Source organism: Trematomus bernacchii, unplaced genomic scaffold (assembly GCF_902827165.1).
Source record: "Trematomus bernacchii unplaced genomic scaffold, fTreBer1.1, whole genome shotgun sequence".
NCBI lineage: Eukaryota > Metazoa > Chordata > Actinopteri > Perciformes > Nototheniidae > Trematomus > Trematomus bernacchii.
Genome location: NW_022987616.1, coordinates 2,015,159 through 2,033,786, shown reverse-complemented (window position 1 = coordinate 2,033,786; position 18,628 = coordinate 2,015,159). Strand labels below are relative to the sequence as shown.

At 40.3% G+C, this 18,628-nt stretch overlaps 1 protein-coding gene across 1 annotated transcript in view; it reads right to left on the bottom strand.

Moving 5' to 3' along the window:
* Positions 1–18,628, bottom strand: part of abca4a (ATP-binding cassette, sub-family A (ABC1), member 4a) — a 31,197-nt gene that overhangs the window by 1,786 nt on the left and 10,783 nt on the right. Inside the window, exons 8-46 of the mRNA XM_034132660.1 lie at positions 18,114–18,348; positions 17,703–17,842; positions 15,683–15,799; positions 15,284–15,481; positions 13,369–13,574; positions 13,109–13,285; positions 12,745–12,967; positions 11,249–11,470; positions 10,921–11,125; positions 10,721–10,798; positions 10,398–10,583; positions 9,604–9,781; positions 9,356–9,487; positions 9,078–9,217; positions 8,818–8,955; positions 7,528–7,706; positions 7,188–7,236; positions 6,191–6,396; positions 5,766–5,814; positions 5,536–5,613; positions 5,081–5,256; positions 4,792–4,916; positions 4,579–4,677; positions 4,307–4,496; positions 4,119–4,213; positions 3,840–3,872; positions 3,593–3,698; positions 3,413–3,487; positions 3,068–3,237; positions 2,705–2,882; positions 2,422–2,537; positions 2,147–2,294; positions 1,943–2,066; positions 1,502–1,631; positions 1,280–1,400; positions 1,113–1,175; positions 916–1,022; positions 686–827; positions 89–223 (exon numbers count right to left, since the gene is read on the bottom strand). Of these exons, the coding sequence (XP_033988551.1) occupies positions 89–223; positions 686–827; positions 916–1,022; positions 1,113–1,175; positions 1,280–1,400; positions 1,502–1,631; positions 1,943–2,066; positions 2,147–2,294; positions 2,422–2,537; positions 2,705–2,882; positions 3,068–3,237; positions 3,413–3,487; positions 3,593–3,698; positions 3,840–3,872; positions 4,119–4,213; positions 4,307–4,496; positions 4,579–4,677; positions 4,792–4,916; positions 5,081–5,256; positions 5,536–5,613; positions 5,766–5,814; positions 6,191–6,396; positions 7,188–7,236; positions 7,528–7,706; positions 8,818–8,955; positions 9,078–9,217; positions 9,356–9,487; positions 9,604–9,781; positions 10,398–10,583; positions 10,721–10,798; positions 10,921–11,125; positions 11,249–11,470; positions 12,745–12,967; positions 13,109–13,285; positions 13,369–13,574; positions 15,284–15,481; positions 15,683–15,799; positions 17,703–17,842; positions 18,114–18,348 (5,469 nt within the window). The remainder of the gene's footprint in view (positions 1–88; positions 224–685; positions 828–915; positions 1,023–1,112; positions 1,176–1,279; positions 1,401–1,501; positions 1,632–1,942; positions 2,067–2,146; positions 2,295–2,421; positions 2,538–2,704; positions 2,883–3,067; positions 3,238–3,412; positions 3,488–3,592; positions 3,699–3,839; positions 3,873–4,118; positions 4,214–4,306; positions 4,497–4,578; positions 4,678–4,791; positions 4,917–5,080; positions 5,257–5,535; positions 5,614–5,765; positions 5,815–6,190; positions 6,397–7,187; positions 7,237–7,527; positions 7,707–8,817; positions 8,956–9,077; positions 9,218–9,355; positions 9,488–9,603; positions 9,782–10,397; positions 10,584–10,720; positions 10,799–10,920; positions 11,126–11,248; positions 11,471–12,744; positions 12,968–13,108; positions 13,286–13,368; positions 13,575–15,283; positions 15,482–15,682; positions 15,800–17,702; positions 17,843–18,113; positions 18,349–18,628) is intronic.

Below are 18,628 nucleotides of genomic sequence, written 5' to 3'. Positions count from 1 at the left end.
AATACATTAACATACACACAGACATCTAGCATATTAACTACCACATCTCTTCTAATCTAAACAAATCAATGGCGAGCGTTGGTCTTACCAGTAGCACCAGCGCAGGGCAGCCTATCATGGCGATCGCTGTGGAGAGTTTTCTCTTGTTACCCCCGCTGTAGGTCCCAGCACTTTGGCTGGCATACTCTGACAGACCCAGTTTCTCAATGGCCCACTCTGCAACCTGCGCATGTGAAGGATACTATTAGTGCCTTATTTTACAATTAGGTCAAGGACTACTTGTCAGGTTTAAATATTGAAAAGACACTATTCATACTTTGTAGTTTCTAATAACACAGGGTTTCTAACCCATCTTTCATTCTTTAAAACACTATAACATTATGACAATGATATTTAAATGCTTTATATAAGGGTAGCACAAGCTTGACAAAACATATGTTCTTATCTGTGGATCTATTTTGGCATTACTCAAAATATATACTGTAGCTTCTTTAATGCCCCACTACTGGTCTAATTCTTTCTCAAAATAGATATACCTTTTTTGGTTTATCTTCATTATTTTAATAGTCTCTATTATAAGATATCACTCTTTTTTTTACTCATCATATTTCTCATTTGCACTGCTGCCTACAACTGTCAGGTGCAGCTTTAAATGATTGATTTCGTGGCAATAGCTACGCCTCACCCTGCTGATCTCAGACTCTGGAACTCCACGCAGGCGAGCGTAGAGGTGGAGATGTTCTCTGCCTGTTAGCAGCTCATCTATGGCATCAAACTGTGGGCAGTACCCCATGTTCTGGTGGACATCCAGGATGTTGGTCAGAATGCTACAGATTTAGGAAGAAACACTTTGGGTAAAATGTTTGTTAAATTAAAATGTGTCCTTTCTATTTGTAAAAAACAATTATTACAGACCTGTGACCAGCAACTGAGGCCTTTCCTGAGGTGACATCAATGTCTCCAGTCAACATTTTAAAGGTTGTTGTCTTCCCTGCTCCATTTACCCCAAGTAGACCAAAGCACTGGAGGAAAAAACATGAAAGATAAACAATGAATATACAGAATGCTTCCTCTGTGAAGTAAATTGCCTCAGTGTGTTTTATCACACAAACCTGTCCAGGTGACACTGCGACACAGATTCGATCCACTGCAGGGATGATTGTTCCTGTGTATGTCTGGCAAGGCAAAATGAAAACAAAATAAGTACAAAAATGACAGTATACTTTTTAGACTGAAATCCTTCTTTTAACATACATTTTAGCAAACACACATGTCTTACCTTGGACAGGTCTCGTACGCATAAGATGTCATTTGTTTTTTCACACTTATAGAGTCGATCTCGTTCCTCTGCCACATCTAAATCTTCATCCACAATAGGAGGCATGGTGCAATCTGACATCCTGCCAATGGAAGAAGTGTTTTGTTATCACACTCAATGTAATATCAAAGAACAATTATCTTTGCTCTATCAGTTCCCCAATTTAAGCTCTACTACGCTTACCAGTGATCCAGGCAGAAGCGATACTGAAACAGAAGGTTCAAGATGAAATATAGAAATCCTTCAACAGCCATGCAGAAAATGTTCTTCCCCAAGAAGTCCCAGTTATAGGGGTCCGGACTGTAGTCCTCACCTGAGGAAATACAAACCACATGCACACTTTTCAGTCAGACTTTCTGCCATTCTGTTAACAAAAGTTACAAAGCAAGGTAAAAAGAGGGATTGTATTTGTATTGGTATATTTCATATTTTGTCCTATTTGGTGCAAACGGAGGGTTTACGACTCTGCAGTTTGCTGGTACTTGATGGCACATGTAAACTATCAGATTTGTTATGCAGCCATTTAGCCAGAATACATTCAGACTGTCGAACATTGGGAGGTTTTTGTTGCTATAAGTATTTGATGGATGTAACATATACGTATGAGCATGTGTGTGTCCTTACCAAAGCGAGCGTAGATATCAGTCACAGCCTGGTTCATGGCCATGTCTATGAGACCTCGGCCCAGGCAGTAATGTGGGAAGATGAGCAGCACAGTCTTTAACATCTGGTTGAACCTGTACAAGGCCTGTAAAAGAAATCCAAATGAGGGTGCTATGGAAGATGCATGCAAGATGGCATTTACAGTAACAAGCCCTGTGTTCTTACTGTGGTGCCCTCAAAGAGGTCCAGGATGAAGGTGATGGCACTGCTGTTGATGCCAATGAAGAGGTTGATACATGACAAAGAGACGTATGCTGTGCTGGGGACGCTGAATGCAAAGGACATGGGGTACATCATGGGCGTCACAGACCAGCTGAGAGAGAAAGAGAGAGAGGAAAAAAGCATTAGGTAAGCCCAAAGAATGAAAGCTACTAAGATTGAGATTTTAAAATGAGCCATTATTTTACATTCTTTGTTGTAAAAAAAATACAAACACTTACCCATAAAGCATAAGCAAGGAAATAAGTGGCTGGATGTTGGTTGGTGAGGTGTAGCACTTCTTATCAAAGAATATGAATATTTCAACCACCAACGCTGCACTAATGGAGTAATTCAACTGTAAAAAACAATAAAACAATAAGGATATGCATGCTCCAGAAGATGGGTCAACAAAGTTCTCTTATGAGCAAACTGCAAAAAGCCAATTTACATTTGGGTGTCTTTAAATGTGTTGTTCTTAAAAAACATTATTGCACATCTTACAAGGTAAAAGGGTCACTGTACCATGTCCCAGAGGAAGTTGGCCATCCAGTACACCAATGGACTGACACCACTGACAAACTGCAGGTGTTTGGCCTGGGTTACCCTCTCCTGGATTAAATAGAGCACGAAGCTGGCAGGAACGAAGGACATGGCAAAGATGACACAGATGGCCACCACTGCATCCACTGAGGTGGTCAGGCTAGAGAAAGAAGAGAGGAAAGCTATTATAGACACTTAAAAAAAACGGAATACTTGACCTACTTCACAAGTATTACAACCTGGTGACACTATTTCTTAGAATAGTGTTTAGTTTTCCTAGCAAATACCCAGAAAGGTTTTACATTTTGAAATGTAATCTGATCTGTCCAGCCATTGGTGACTCACACAGTGATCTCAGACAGCTGTTCTTTGGTGAGGTTCAGAGGGTGGTTGATGGCAGTGATTCCATATGTATCCAGGTTAGCTCCTTTCGGCAGGTTTGCACGAAGGATGGCGTTGTTAGCCACATTCATAAAGGAAACCATGGCATGCCAGCCTTTATTGTTGTACCACACCTGTCGGAAGACAATGTACTTGAGCAGTGACGATTTATAATGTTTGACAAACTACATAATTGACTTGGTCTGTGAGAAAATTATGTAAAGTCTATTAAATGTTTTTCCACAATGAGACAAGATGATCACATTAAAGAAGGTTGTATGCAGCTGAAGAGGCATTATTGGAACTGACCTTGACATTGTTTTGAGTTTCCATAAATTTGAGGAAGGTTCCTATGTCCTTTAGCGTTTGCTTGGAGTATTTTCCCTGCAAAACAAAAATTACAGTGGAGCAAATTAAGGTTAACAAAGAAACAATCATAAAAGTGCGAAAGAAATAAGCAAGCACATAATGTTGAGTTTCAAAGCCTACCCCAGTGACATTGAGCAGTCGTCCCATCTGTGCTGCTACATCCTGGATGGTCTTTGGCTGCAGCTCTAAAAGAGGAAGCTGCCCTCCCACTGATATACCTCCATACCTGGACACAGAGCAAACCCTGCTGACATCTACAAAGCTTTACTCTGCCTGGAACTACTGCAGCCCAAAAACTGTACAACATTATTGCAACCACTAAATGGAGAACTGCATTACCAAGCATTTCGTCAAGTAATGAAATTACCTTTGTTCATTCACCCAATATTTGCTCTTCAAGCTGAAAGAGATTAAACATTTTGCACTTTAACATTAACATTACATAACATTAATATAATATACTTTTTAATTGAGGGTCACGCACACATCTTACATCTTTGATTTAATACAGTAACAGTGTTTTGCTTTCTAAGTTTAGGTCAATCTAGAGGAGAGAAAATATAGTACAAATATTTTATAAGTACAGATAATGAATGCATTAAATAAGAAAGCTCTTCCTTTGGAAAGGGTGTACAGGGTCTTATACCTGGTTCTGATGAGGCTGGGGTAGGTCTTCACCAGGTAGTCAGAGATGCTCCTGCCTGTTAGGTCCATGAGAACATCTCCTGTTGACTGGATCCTCTGGTGCAAAAGATAAACACGCACTTTATATTTAATATGAGAAACTGATCAGCAATAGTGGTCATTTTTAACATAAATGACCCAACTCCATACCTGTGGAGGTGGCAGGCCTCCAGCTCCAGCAGGACACACAGGGAGCATGGTGAGTTTACTGGGAGTGCTGCACTGACAGTCAGGAGACGGTCTGAGGGAGGTCCATTCTGGGCCGGCCAGCATTTCTATCAGGACGGGGTTAATCAGGGGCATCTCCCACTCTGTAGTGATGTTGTGACATGGGAAATCTCTACCAGTGGAATACATTTACTTAGTGAGAAAAACAAACAGTATAGAGAGAAACATGATCAATATATGTGTAGGTGACTTACTCCAGTGGCTCATCCACCATGCAACGTGTCCCAAAGCCAGGCTTGTTCAACAGCACCTCACCAAAGTATCTCATCTGAGCATCCATAGGACGCTCATTGCTGCAATGGTAAAATCAGAAAATGACAATGAGCATTTTAAGTCAATAAGTATTGTTCTGATCTGATTGATTTGGCGAATCTTCTCATTGGTGACATTGTGTCCATTTTGCCCACCGGAAGAAGGTGTACTGTCTCCCATACATCCAGGGACTGAGGGTCAGACTTGGATACTCTCCGAAAGGTGGAACGATCAGAGTGAACGTCAGTGCCACAAAAACAAAACTGGCTGGCAGCACAATCTACCAAAGACATAAACACATGTGTCATATAAAAAAACAGACACAATATGTAATGCTCTAATTAAGATCAAGGCCCTAGAACATATTGGGGTAACACCTAAAACATACAATTATATTTAGATTACTGCATTGAAATGTGGTTTGCTAGATGATGGTAAGGTTACCTGGGCGAAGAAGTCTTTGTAAGATCGCGTTGCATGATGCAATCTCTTGATCAGCAGTGCGAAGAACTGTTTGATGGTGAGACGCACCCCTCTGACCTGGTAGGACCCCCGGCCTGCAGTGCCGTCCGAGACATCACACGGGCCCCGGCCATTGGTTTTCAAAGGCCCATCTGAATCTAGAATATAGAGCTCAAGTCAAGTTGCACAGTCTGACTTGCACGTGCGTTGCAAATTCTAAATTAAAAAGGCTAGCCAGCAAGCAAAGCATTTGTAGGAACAAATATTTAACTGCACACTGAACTAGCCTAAGGGATATAGTTCATCTTCTTAACATGATACTGGTTTGTCATTGGGATCCAAAATAAAATCTAACCCTTCATAAATTATATTTATTTATATTTATTTTCGGCAACAGCAGCATTTGTCCAGAGCTGTCAACTAAAAGCCATTGTCACCTTTCGGTGGTTCCATATCAACTGCCACTCTGTTGAATCCACAGAGTCTACGACAGATCTGTTGCAATGATTTCTTGTCTGAGGGAGTTAGAGAATTGAATACAAAGGATGAAGTACACACAATGAGTGGGCTACGAGAAATACAGCTACACATTCAGACTCACAACAACTCAACATGACAGGAAACAGAGGTTGGGGAATAGGCTACAAATATTATTTTATGTATTTACCTGGAATACATTTCCTGTTGGTCCCACTAGCAGTGACCTTTAGGAAGATCTACAAACAAATAGCTTGTTATTGTTAGAATCCAAGATTAACAGATGCTCTTTATTAGAGAGCGTAATCGCTGTAAAGGTGAATGTCAGGCAGCGTCTGTATGACTGATTGTTTCAATAAAACATATTCTTTTGATATTGGTATTACATTAAATTTAGCACTGGAAATGAAAATATCATTTGCATTTCAATGACAAAAATGTGGTTTGATTCAGCGGGCAGACATTGTCATGTTGATCTATAGTCTAATTTCTTAAGTCCTGAGACTACAATGTAAATGTGTTAATGTAAATAACTTTTTTAATTTGACCAATAAATCACAACTGCATTCTCAAGATGACAACTGCTTCATTTTGTTTCCTATTGTTTTCACACACCTCCTCGAGCGATGTGTCGGAGACCCCAAAGCTGCTCAGGCCGCTGTCCACCAGGGTTTCCTCCAGCTCTCTGAACAGGCTGGCGTACGCTCTGTGCTGGAAGTTTTGGTTTGGCAGCAGGTAGGTCAGCTCCTGGCCAATGGCCTCGATGAGCCGAGCCTGGGGCACGTGATGCTTGATCAGGGCTGTGATGCTTTCCATGTTACCTGGGGACAAGATTATTATTGCCTTATTTCAACATCCTGCACAAGTTATTGGTCTGTTTGTTGTTGCCTGTCTTAGGGCTGTCATTATCTGATTTTTATTACACAATTATTGTTGTCAAAATGAATCATGTTAATGATGTTTAATATCTATAAACATTTTCAAAACTCATTTATTATAATTTTGCCATAAGTCAAATTCATTTTTAACTTTGAGGTTCAATTGTCTCTTGCCACTCAAAATATTTGTGTAGGGAGAGTCCTTAACCATAACTGTAAAAAAACTGTGGATTAAGTGGTGCTGCATTATTTACACACATATTATCGTAAGTGAATATATTTTTTAAATAAGGACCTTGAGAATGTAAGGTAAGCAGCATCAACAGTATTATTAAAATATCTGAAAAGTGACAGGTGACAGAAATGTGCTGTAAGAAGATGATGAGTTTTCCCATAATCACAGTTAGGAATTAAAAAAGAAGAACAACACATTAAGCTACAGCATGTGGTGGAGAACAACTGCACATCAAATTGACCTTTAAAGGGTATAAAGATAATTGTGTGTACGGTAATAGAGGGTGTTTCTAGGTGTGTTGGCAGCATCTACAGTACGTAGACTGACTACAATCCAGTGCAAAAGAGCTATTGACTAACATGATTAAGAGATTATGACAAAGGTATTAATAACTTAGAAGTTGAATAGACCTAAAACATGTTTAAGAATATTGACAATGAACTTGGCAGTACACACAGACCTCAGAAATAACAACACAAACACATTATTTGGAACTTACCATCCAGCTGTCTGTCTGAAGTCTGAATCTCCTCCTGGTCCACTTTAAACTTTGAACACATTGAACAGTTACAGGAGCAATCCTCTGTTAAGTGACAGCTGGCATGCAGGACAACATTTTACTTTAAAGCATGCTTTACTTGTTTTATATCTCTCCTACATATATATACGAGAGAGACTCGTTCAAATCACAAATGCTCTTTCATATGCTGTTCTAGTCAGACAAGAAATGTGGCAATATATTTAAATCCACCTTCTTATTCATCATTTCACTTTTAAATCTACCCCTTTGTGCCATGCAAACAAAACACAAACAAGGCTTCATTCTCATTTGTTCTCACCTTTTGAGTATCATGTTTCATTTTTCTTACAAGAGTGAGGTAGAAACCTGCGCCAAAACAGTTCTTGAGGAAGATAGGGGAACCGGAGCAGCAGAGGCGGCCCTGAGAGATGATCGCCACCCTGTCACTCAGCAGGTCCGCCTCGTCCATGTGGTGGGTGGACATGATCACTGTGCGCCCTGCGACATGTGACAAAGAGGGGCAACATAGAAGGGGTAAATAAAGAGATATGAAAGAATGTTAGATGTTTGAAGATTCTGTGGGGAAAGCCTTTTAGAAAATGTCCTCCAGTGGTGCCGGTGTTGTGTCAAATTATGCACCCCCATCATGAAATGCCCCCCTTGTCACGGGAACGCGCATTTCTAACACGTTTACACCTTAAAACGATGTTTAAAACGAAAAGTAAACGTTCAGGGTTTTTATTAATGGTAATTTTCAGACTGTGAGTTGTTTAGTGGTAGCTCATATAGTCTTGATTCTTGTGGTTAAACTTTTCGCTCCTATTTGATGGTAGTGGTGTCGAAATTCATTCGTCACTTCCTTTTCAGTCTTTTTTTTTTTTATTATTGTTACGTCCTGTCTGTGTACACGTGCTTTAAAATGTATTGTTTAATTTTACATATTTGTCATACAGTATAATACCCTGAAAAATGCACCCCCCCCCCCAAAAAAGATGTTTATATTATTCCCACCCTCAAGCATTTTTCAGGGTATAGTTGTAGGACTAGTACCAATGAATGGAGCAAGTTTCATGAATGTGACACTTTTATTTTGTAAGATAGCAAGGGGTGCATAACGTGGCAAAAATATGCTGACAAAGACTATGTAACATTTGTAAACATATATTTTGATTATTATATGACAAATATGTAAAATTAAACAATACATTTTAAAGCACGTGTACACAGACAGGACGTAACAATAATAATAAGAAAAAAAAAGATTAAAAAAAACAAAAACTGAAAAGGAAGTGACGAATGAATTTCGACACCACTACCATCAAATACAGAGCGAAAAGTTTAACCACAAGAATCAAGACTATATGAGCTACCACTAAACAACTCACAGTCTGAAAATTACCATTAATAAAAACCCTGAACGTTTACTTTTCGTTTTAAACATCGTTTTAAGGTGTAAACGTGTCATTTAGAAATGCGCGTTCCCGTGACAAGGGGGGCATTTCATGATGGGGGTGCATAATTTGACACAACACCGGTGCAGACAACCTCCACAGCACCATCACATTATAAGACTCTATCCCCTTTTCTAGCCACCAGGGGTCAGACTTACCTGCACGATATTTGAGCAGCAGGTCCCAAATGGAGCGTCTGGAGTAGGGGTCTACCCCTGAAGTGGGCTCATCCAGGATCACCACCTTGGCCCCACCAACAAACGCCAAAGCTACTGATAACTTCCTCTGCATTCCACCTGGATGAACACATAAAGTGCACGACTCAGATGTGTGTTTGGCTTGTATTGTATTTGTCGTTTGTACAAGGATACTAAATGGGGACCATCTTTTTTTTTTTTTTTAAAGTATCCAGACAGACCTGAGAGGTTCTGGGTCAGTTCATTTCTCTTGTGTGGAAGACCCAGATCCTGCAGCATGTTCTCCACCTCCTGCTCGGCCTCTGCTATTGAACGGCCTTTCAACTGCGAGTAGAAGAGGATATGTTCCGCTACAGTCATACTGAAAGAGGGGAAAGCAATAATCCAGTTACAATTGACATGTAACTCACTGAATCCATGTTTTTATTTGTATTACATTTTAATGTGGTACTATAAACCATGCAATCTATCAAAACTACTATCATGAAGAGTTACATACTGCTGAAAAAGAATGTTGTGTTGAGGGCACATTCCCAGAGACAGGCGGATGGTGTCCATGTCTGTGCGGATGTCCTTGCCGTAGATGGTGGCTGTCCCTGAGGTGGGAGGGAACATACCAGTCAAGATAGACCTGGGAAGAAGAGACAGAGAGAGAACAATAAGTAGGGTGGAACATTTTGTCCCCTGGCTACATAAGCCTTTTGGTTTATGTTTGTTTGTGTGTGAGAATGCATCTGTGTAACATACATGGTGGTGGTCTTCCCAGCCCCATTCTGTCCCAGAAAGGCAGTAATCTGGCTCTCATAAAAGCTGATGCTAAGTCCATCCACTGCTGGCGTAGGGTTACCACTGAACACCTTGACCAGGTCCTGAATACAAACACCCTTCACCAGGTCAGCTGGCTCTGCTTCAAAGAATGACTGACCTTCATACAACAAAGAGAACCACATATATATTACAAATGTGTCTGGAAGTTAACCAAATCGTACAAAGTGACAATCACAACAACATATAATTTCCCTTTGACTTTTAGTAAACAAAAAAAAGGCTATTTTATTTCCAAATATGAGATCAGTGGTCTGGTATTCCAAACTGTGTGAAGAAAACAGTGTCCCTCACTTATTAACTAAGCAGGAAACTGAGAAGCTAACAGTATGTTCACATATGCCAGCAAATGCAAACAAACACAAGGGCACTGAGTTCCCACACAATGAATGTGATAGGCAGAAAGAGAAAATGTGTGCAAATAGAGAAATGGCTCTAATCCTATAAAGAGATCATCTAGTTGGAGGAATATTGCATAATAGCATAATCATTAAGCACTGTATTATGTGGAATTATGCTGTAATTTGCTCATGTGATCAGTCTTGAAAGACAAATGCAGCTGTTATGTGTAATAATAGAATGATAGATGATAATATGATAGAACTGTATCCTTAATACCCTGTGGTAGAATATGAGGAACAGTTATTTCAGGAAGGAATATCTCTGTGTGTAAGAAAACCAGCTTTGCACACATAACTTGTATGTAACTAGTATACCTTCTTTCTCCTGGTTCTCCTCTGCCTCAGCCTGGTTCTCCTGGTGTTCACATGAGGCCGTCTCCTCCTGAGTCTTGGCCTCCTCTTGATTTTGGTTTTCATTTTCCTCTTGCTTCTGCAGCTCTCCTTGCTCTTTGTTGGCCATGTTATCAAAGCATTTGTTATCCAAATGTAGTTTGTCGTCACCTTTGAAGACAAAAGAAAGGATTTTTAAAATGGCTATGATTTACACATTATGTCGCTGAATGAATGTCTCTCCCGTAAGTATAAAACTTTTCTTATGCACAATAATGAACAGGGTAAATGTAAGAAAGTAAGTTTACCTAAATCCGGCGACACACTGTTAAACCAATAACAGGGCAGGAAGGGAAAGTAAAACGGACGACTAATTCCATACTGGCCTATAATGAAAACAAAATACATATTACTTCAGCTACAGTTAACCTGTAAAGAAATTAAAGTATTTTTTTGATTGACAGAAAAAGTTGTAACCTAAGCATTCATGTATTCCTGTTACACTGACCAGGGAAGACATTGTCCAGGTACCAGGCCAACACAGCATAAAGCACAGTGTCCAGGCCCATCATACTGATGGAAGTAAGAAAGGAGAACTCATCCCCCTCCAAAGGGCTGGTTTGGATGTTGTCCCACTGCAGACCCAGGCCCTGCTCCTCATATCGCGACAGGTACTCTGTTCCAAAGCCAAAAGCCACTTGGGACAGCAGACTCTAAGGGAAGAGACAATAATAAAATGGTATTTGTTCTACTTTATTAAACGTAACATTTAACCATGTAGTTCATTTAACATAGACTTTGTGAATGTGTGATGGGCATCTGAATGTGACACCAACCAGCAACAGCTTCATGTCCTTTGTGATGCGGTCTTGCCATGCGAAGCAGAAGATGTGCGGGAGGTAAAGGGTAAAGTAAACGATCCCACAGCAGGCTGCTGCTAGGTTGGCCTGGTTGAAGAAGACGCTGAGGAGGAAGCATTGCATGATGGTAGCCATGGTGAAGCTGAGCAAAAAAAGGAAGAGGATGATGCCGTTGCTGTAGTTCAGGACCCTTCCTCCCTATGGAAACACAAAGAGGGATTTGTATTACATGCAATGCACTGAATCAGCATAGGACCATCAAACACACATACTGTGGATCCAAGAGACATAGTGATTCATATTCTCAATAACAGGGCATGGTAAGTTAAGGGGAAATCATTTTTATCATATCTGATTTAATTTAAATATATTTTGTATCGGCATTGCTATAAATATAATGCTTTAATTGAGCAAAATATTAAAGGATGCAGTGTTTTTACAATCAAATTGGAATAATTTGCATGTTTTTTGCGTCATTTGAATCAAACTTTAGAAACCTTAAGATGTTAAACATAATCAAAAGGTATATTTAGCCAATTTGCCATGTTATGGGCTTATAAATACCATATTAATGACATGGACATTTTTTGGGTTAGCTTGGTATTAAAAATCAAATTACATATATCGTCCACTAGAGGTCCCAACAGCACATCTTAAAAGAAGATGTTAGCTGACTACATGGGATGACTTGTGATTTTTACAACATAGATAAGTTAATCATTGACCAGCCCATTCCGTTGAAGTTGTTGACAGAAATTCCCATGATGTCATTCATAGTTCTTTCATCAATGATTTATAGGTATGCAATCAGCGAGGCCCTATTGGTAATTCAATATGTCAAGGACAAAGAACTGTTAACTATTGACAATAAAATGATGATAACACACTGCAAAAACTGCAGATCTAAACAAGTGTAATAATCTTATATTTAGATTCTAAATCTAGTTGGTCTTGATTTTAGTTTAAATAGCTTATCTAGTGCTTTCTAAGTGCTTTCTTATTTTAAGAGCATGTGTTCTAATTTAGCTCCCTAAAAACAAGAATTTCATAAATCTAATTTTAAGTAATTTGATGCTAAAAAGTACCCTAGTTTTGAGCTTCTTTTGCATTAAATAGGCTTAACTAGATTGCTTGAAATTAGTCATTTTAATCTTATTTCAAGATTTTATGTGCTATAATGACAGTCGGACAGCCTGACTTATTTTAAGACATCTTATCAAGTAAAATTCACTTACTGCACTGGCAGCCACATTTGCTTGTTTTAAGCGCAAGCATGCTTATATCTAGAAAGTTTGGCCTTAAATTTGACAGGGCATTTTGGCAGTGCATGCATTACAGATTTTATACTTCATCAGTGTTCAGCCAACTTTGGAACCAGGTATTCTGTCTAAACAAACAGTGCTTGTTTGAAACATGTATGATGTTGCAGGTAAGAAGAACTTTGGACAGTTCTTTCGAAAATCCATCCTCACCATGATGATGGCGGTTAGGAGCGCCGTGCTAGTGCCCATCATGAGGAAGCTGTCAATAAACCAAGTGGACCAGATGACTCCATTAGTGACCCCCATGGCCTTCATGGTCTCCTTCAGGCGTAGTTCCTTCTCCAGGACAATACTCTTGACAATCATGGACACAGAGTAGACCCAGGCCAGTACCATGAAGATGGGGAAACAGCGGTTCAATGCGAGCATGAAGCTAAATAAAGGGGAAGAAGGAGAACAAGATAGAGGGTAATGACACAGTTACTGAACCAGAACACCATCATTTTGTGATTCTGGGAATATATAAGTTACACTGTTTTAAAAAAGTCGATATGTTTTGATGTTTTTTACTCACAGGTCATCCACATAACAAGGGTAGGGCATCTGCTGTAGGTAAATACCCATTGGCCACTCCTTTCCTGTCTGAGTCTTGATGATCCCGTGCTCTATGATGTCCTGAAGGTAAGCAAAGCCTCCCCAAACATAGCGGAAGTCATCCATAGGATCAGCTCTGGGGCCCGGGTCCCAATACCTAAGCATTACAAATATATTTATTTGGCAAGTTTATTATCATGATACTAAACTCATCATTTCCACTTAACTGTTTATTTATACCTATCTTTGACCTTATTGGTACGCTCCACTGCATCAATATCCATCCGAATCTTGAACTTAACATGAGGTGGGACATTGGTGGTCCAAGAGTGCATATTAACGAAGATGAGGCCTGCCCAGAACTTGTTGTCCTCTAACAGGTCCAAGGCTCGATGAGTGATGGTGTTCTCATCAGGCACAGCCACAAACTTATCCAGCAGTACACACTGAAGGAGGGAGAAGAATCCATTTAAAAATGTATAATGTTTGCCATATCATACACCATCTTGTGCCATATCCACAATCTTAGATCTTAGTCATGGTACCGTTTTCTAAATAGCTCTAAAACAGTATAGCTTAGGATGATGGGAATGACACTTGTTTTCAGGTAAAAGTCAACAGGGTATTTTCTGGAAACCATGAATGTCTTGTGCTGTTCCGAGAGTGAAGTCAAATTATTTTACTGGACGTGGAACGTGAAAGGAAATGTTAAACCTACTGGCTTCAATCAGAGTAATCATGGATTCATCCTCTGGAGACAATGAACGTTTGCAGAATTTGTAATTCTATTATTGTTGAAAATGTACAGTCTGGACAAAAATGGTGAATCTACAGCACCTACTAACAGAGAATGACATTACAATTTGTAGAACCTGGTTGCTAGCCTAACCAAAAAATGTAAAGTCTGGAATTGCGAATGTTGGCTTTAGTCACTTTAATCCAAAATATTTGCCCCCATTTGCAGAGAAACTTCGGCAGTGGTTGCCTCTTCCATTCAAAGCGTGTCTAACATAGCCATTCACTGTAAGCTAAAGAAAATAGGGACAGCAATGTTCCAAAAGAAACCCTCGAAAACAACAACCTACCCCTGAGATCCTATGCACAGATACAACCCAAACCCAAAACACACATTGGCTACACACAATTTGCCATGCATCCAAATGTACGCATTTATACACTTAGAGACACAATGTACACCAAACACACCCAACTAATTATTTAAATCTCAAAGGCCGTCCCTTAATTGCCAAAGCATTCAGCTACTAACACTGCTGTGTGATGTGATATGCCTGCATACCACCAACGTGCAGCCAACCAGCCTTCAAGCCCACGGTCATTGTTGGCCCTTTATAAAGGATGGTGGATGGAGTGACAGCTGTATCTAATCGGCCTCAATCGTTCCTTCTCTCCCTGTCACACTCAAGTGCTGTAAGCTTCAACTTGGACAAAAACAAAGAGCACCAACCATGCATCCAGCCAGGCCTCAAGGTGCCCCCCATGTCACCCCCCAGTGTGATAGGCCTCTCATCCCGATTAGCCTCCGTACGGAAAGGGGTGTTTTTAACTTTGTTCTAAAATGCATTCCTCAGTTAAATGTGGAGAGCGCACACAAGAGAAGGTTTGAGATGTTTTTCAGTTTTTTTTATTTTACCCTCCACTCCATCAACAGTAAACAAAAGGGACTCGACAGCTAGTTTGTTGCTTTGGCCCTCGCCCACCTGGGTAGATTTCAATGTCTTTGGATTGGCGGACAAATTGCAGAGCCCAAAGACAGCTTATCTAAATGCCCACATCACATCAACACTGGTATTGAGCACATAATGGTTATCCCACCAGAGTATTGAAATCAACAAGTGACAACACCTGCGCTTTATTGGATTATACCATGAATAGGCCTGTCCTAGAACTTGACATCTCAGGTGGAGTGAAAGAAAACAGTCCACATTCTTGCCGTCAGAACCCAATGGGAGAAGTTAGCAAAAACAATCCTGGCACCTTAGTTTCATCTTGAAATGTGGATCCCCCTTTGACTGGTCAGTATAATTCTCCACGCTTACACATTTACCTCCAGGCTGTGGTATTTTAGATTAAAGTAAGGGCCTATGACAAAACAAAGGAAATGCTAGAAAGATAGATCAAAGTGATGTCCACTCACATCACCATATTGGTTTAGCATCTGAATGACCCGGTCAGTGACGTTGAAGATGTCTCGCCAGTCAAATTCAGGGACGTCAGCTGGACGGTCCTCAGGTGGACCGTTGTACAGGAAGTTGAGGATGTGTTTGGAGGAGAGCGGAGACTCCTCTAGACTCCTGTCAATGAAATCCATCACTGATGGATTGTTGATGGTGTCCTGAAACGAAAGGCAGCTAGTATGTTGTCATTTATAACCACAATTAGGGTAATCAATTTAGTATTAAAGATTTTTGCTATATTTGGTTGCATAAAAAAGGAGTTTCCACTACAAACACATGATTTGACAAAATAACTTTAAAGGTTTTGTAGTTTGATGGTGTAAACGTAATTTTTCAGTCAGACTATATTGCTGTCCTACCCGGATCATCTTGACTTGGACGCCATCTTGGAAAAAAGCCCAGATCTGAGGAGCCACTTCCTCCCATGCCTTCCCCATCGTCCTCAGCCTCTCCAGCTCCTCAAATGTAGTGTTTGCCTACGGGAGAGATGTAAATGTGTGTGTGCATGTGAACGTGACAAAGTGGTTGGTGTTTCAACATTGCTATGTCAGGAAATTGTTTTAAAAAATAAACATCTATTTTCACAAATGCCAATATCTAAGTGCACACCATACAGAAATATGGGAGCACGTGCAAATACAGACATTTGGGGACAACTTCAAATAACTCATGTACAGGATACACGTGCACATGTGTACAAGACATTCAGAAACTCAAATGCAAACATTGTCACTGTTCTCCTAATCTCCTGCTACATACCATTCCCACATCAAACTCTCTGTGAAAACAGGCTTTGCAAAGACAACACACACATTCTCACAAAAAGAATTCCCGCGGGCCAGTTCAGATAACCAGCAACTGTGAAACAAATGCACTCTGTGGCAAATTGTCAAATATTTACTGCACGCTTATCGTGAAAACCATGGATGTGTGTGGGTACAGTGCTTTGTGTGGCAAATACCAAAGACTGGCTATTTCAGTATGCAGTCATGTGCAGTGGGGGATGAAAGCGCTCAAGAGTACACCCAATTAAACGCCTTCCTCTTGTGTGTGTCTGATTTTGGGTGACAATGGGGACAATAGAGCTGGGGTGACAATGGAGGCTGTTGGTGACAACTGGCCGAATGCATTCAGCCTGCCCAGTGAATCCCAGTCAGGTTCCCACAAGTGAGTGCTTCCTCAATTCCCCGGGGCTGTTTAAAACAGAAAGGGGACTGGGGGATTTCTTGAGTTGATTTCTTCAAGATGGCAGTGGAGGAATGTTGTAGTGTTCCTAGATGGTATGTTGTGCCTAACTCAGCATAAACCTTCAGTCAGCAAGCTTAGTTAAAAAGAATAGGGTCCAACACCATCGCAAACATGGCGCCTACCAGTTATGCTTGACTTACTGATGTTGTTTGAGTTGACCTTAAGTGAAATTAAGTAATTTCCATTTCCATATAGCAAAATTACAAAAATTAAATGAGGTAGTAAGAGTAGTAAGAGTAAACAAGTTAAATCGTATTTTAAGTCGGATACAGATAAGACTTGCATAGCTTATCATTACACAAGAGCAGTCACATAAAGCGTAGAAACATATGTTTAAATGCATGGTGCCTCACTTGGGGTTTCTTCTGAAACAAACTGATGCATGACAGAGTTAAGAGGACGGAATCAAAGACCCTGTAGAGGCCATGTTATGGTCTCGTAAAGTAATGGATTAACCCCTTAGTCATTACTTTCTAAGTGCAATTAAGATACCAATCTGAAGGAAGAGGAAAACAAAGAGGGCATTAAAGGTCAGGAAAGAGGAAACAGGATTGTGGGTGTCTCTTTGTGTGAACGATCACAAGACTTTAAGGACGAACTCTTACTGCTTACATAACATTGAAAAAGCTGTGGCGCCAGTAGACTCTGTGGTAGTCACCACAGCCGATCATTGCAACCAAGCCATCCATGACTGCCGCCCCCGAAGGGCTTTGACCAACACGTATCTACATCTAGATACAAAGGGCTGGACATGACATGAGGAAAGCTGATCCCCTTTGGAGGGAAAATGCATTGTCCCCTGCAGAAGGCTTGCTTGCTCCAAAGACAACGATATGGATGTCATGGAGAAACAGACAGCCTCTAGAAGGTGGTAATCTGGAAATAGTCTTTACTTTATTTCCAGACATTTTTCAATATCTCTTGTCTTAGTTTGTCTCGGTCAATGCCATACTTTCTTTTTAGTTTAATGATCCTGCCAACAACCCAGTTCTCCTGTTATCTATTCAAATTAAGCATAATGCATCAGGTGTTTCCACTGATTTCCTACAATATTGTATTAACAGTGTTCATAGTTACACTTCCACTCTCCACATTGATAAATCTATCCACCAAGTGGCCAATGGTGCTTACATTTTTCATGATCTGCCTGACAGCCGGCGAATCGGGTGCATAGAGGATCTGTCCCATCAGCATGGGCTTCACAGAGTTCCACACAATCCTGGTGACAGGGTTGGACTCCAGTTCTTCCATCAGTTCATTGCAGAAAGGAGCTGCAGGGAATGTGTTGTGTAATTGTAACATTCTATGAAATAATAATGAATGAATAATGAAATTAACGTTTTTTTATGGGTATCAAAAAAAATTGATATAGAAAGAACCTAGTTACTCTGACAAAAAAAAGAGAGATCTGATGATATTCAACACAAATTAGAGTAGGGTTACTCCAAGAACAAGGCCCATGTTCTGTAGTAAAAACCAAAAGCTTGTGACTATACCAATGCCTACTCTAATATCTGCCATAATGATATATGGTCTACTCACTGGTGCTGTTGTCGTATGTGTAGTGGCTCCGTGATTTGCCGCTGCCGATGCCTAGGAAGGCTTTGTAGTTATTGTCCTCATACCAATTAAAGGAGGTAACGCGGGAGAAAGCAGCTTCAGTGTAGCCACAGACCAGGCTGGAGGCAGCAGCCATCGCCTGCCTGAAAGACAGATTGTTCTGGAAGAGAGGAGTCATGACCTGAAGAAGCTCCCTGGAGCTATTCCTCTGGGACAACTGTTGAAATATAAGAAAGAAATAGCTTAAATTAGAACAGATGAGTGTTTTTTTTACATGTTACTTAATACAAATCATAATAGCTCTTAAATATTAAAGATATGTTGAGCAACAATACCATTGGTCAATCAGTGCAGACAATGCAACTGCATGGACAAAAATCCTGTGCATTGATTCTTTTTTTTTAGCCTTGCTTGTTTGACTTTTTTTTTCAAGGTTGTTCTTTCACGTCGTCTGTCTGGACTCTAGTCTCTGTTTTTTGAGACAAAGACAAGTGTCT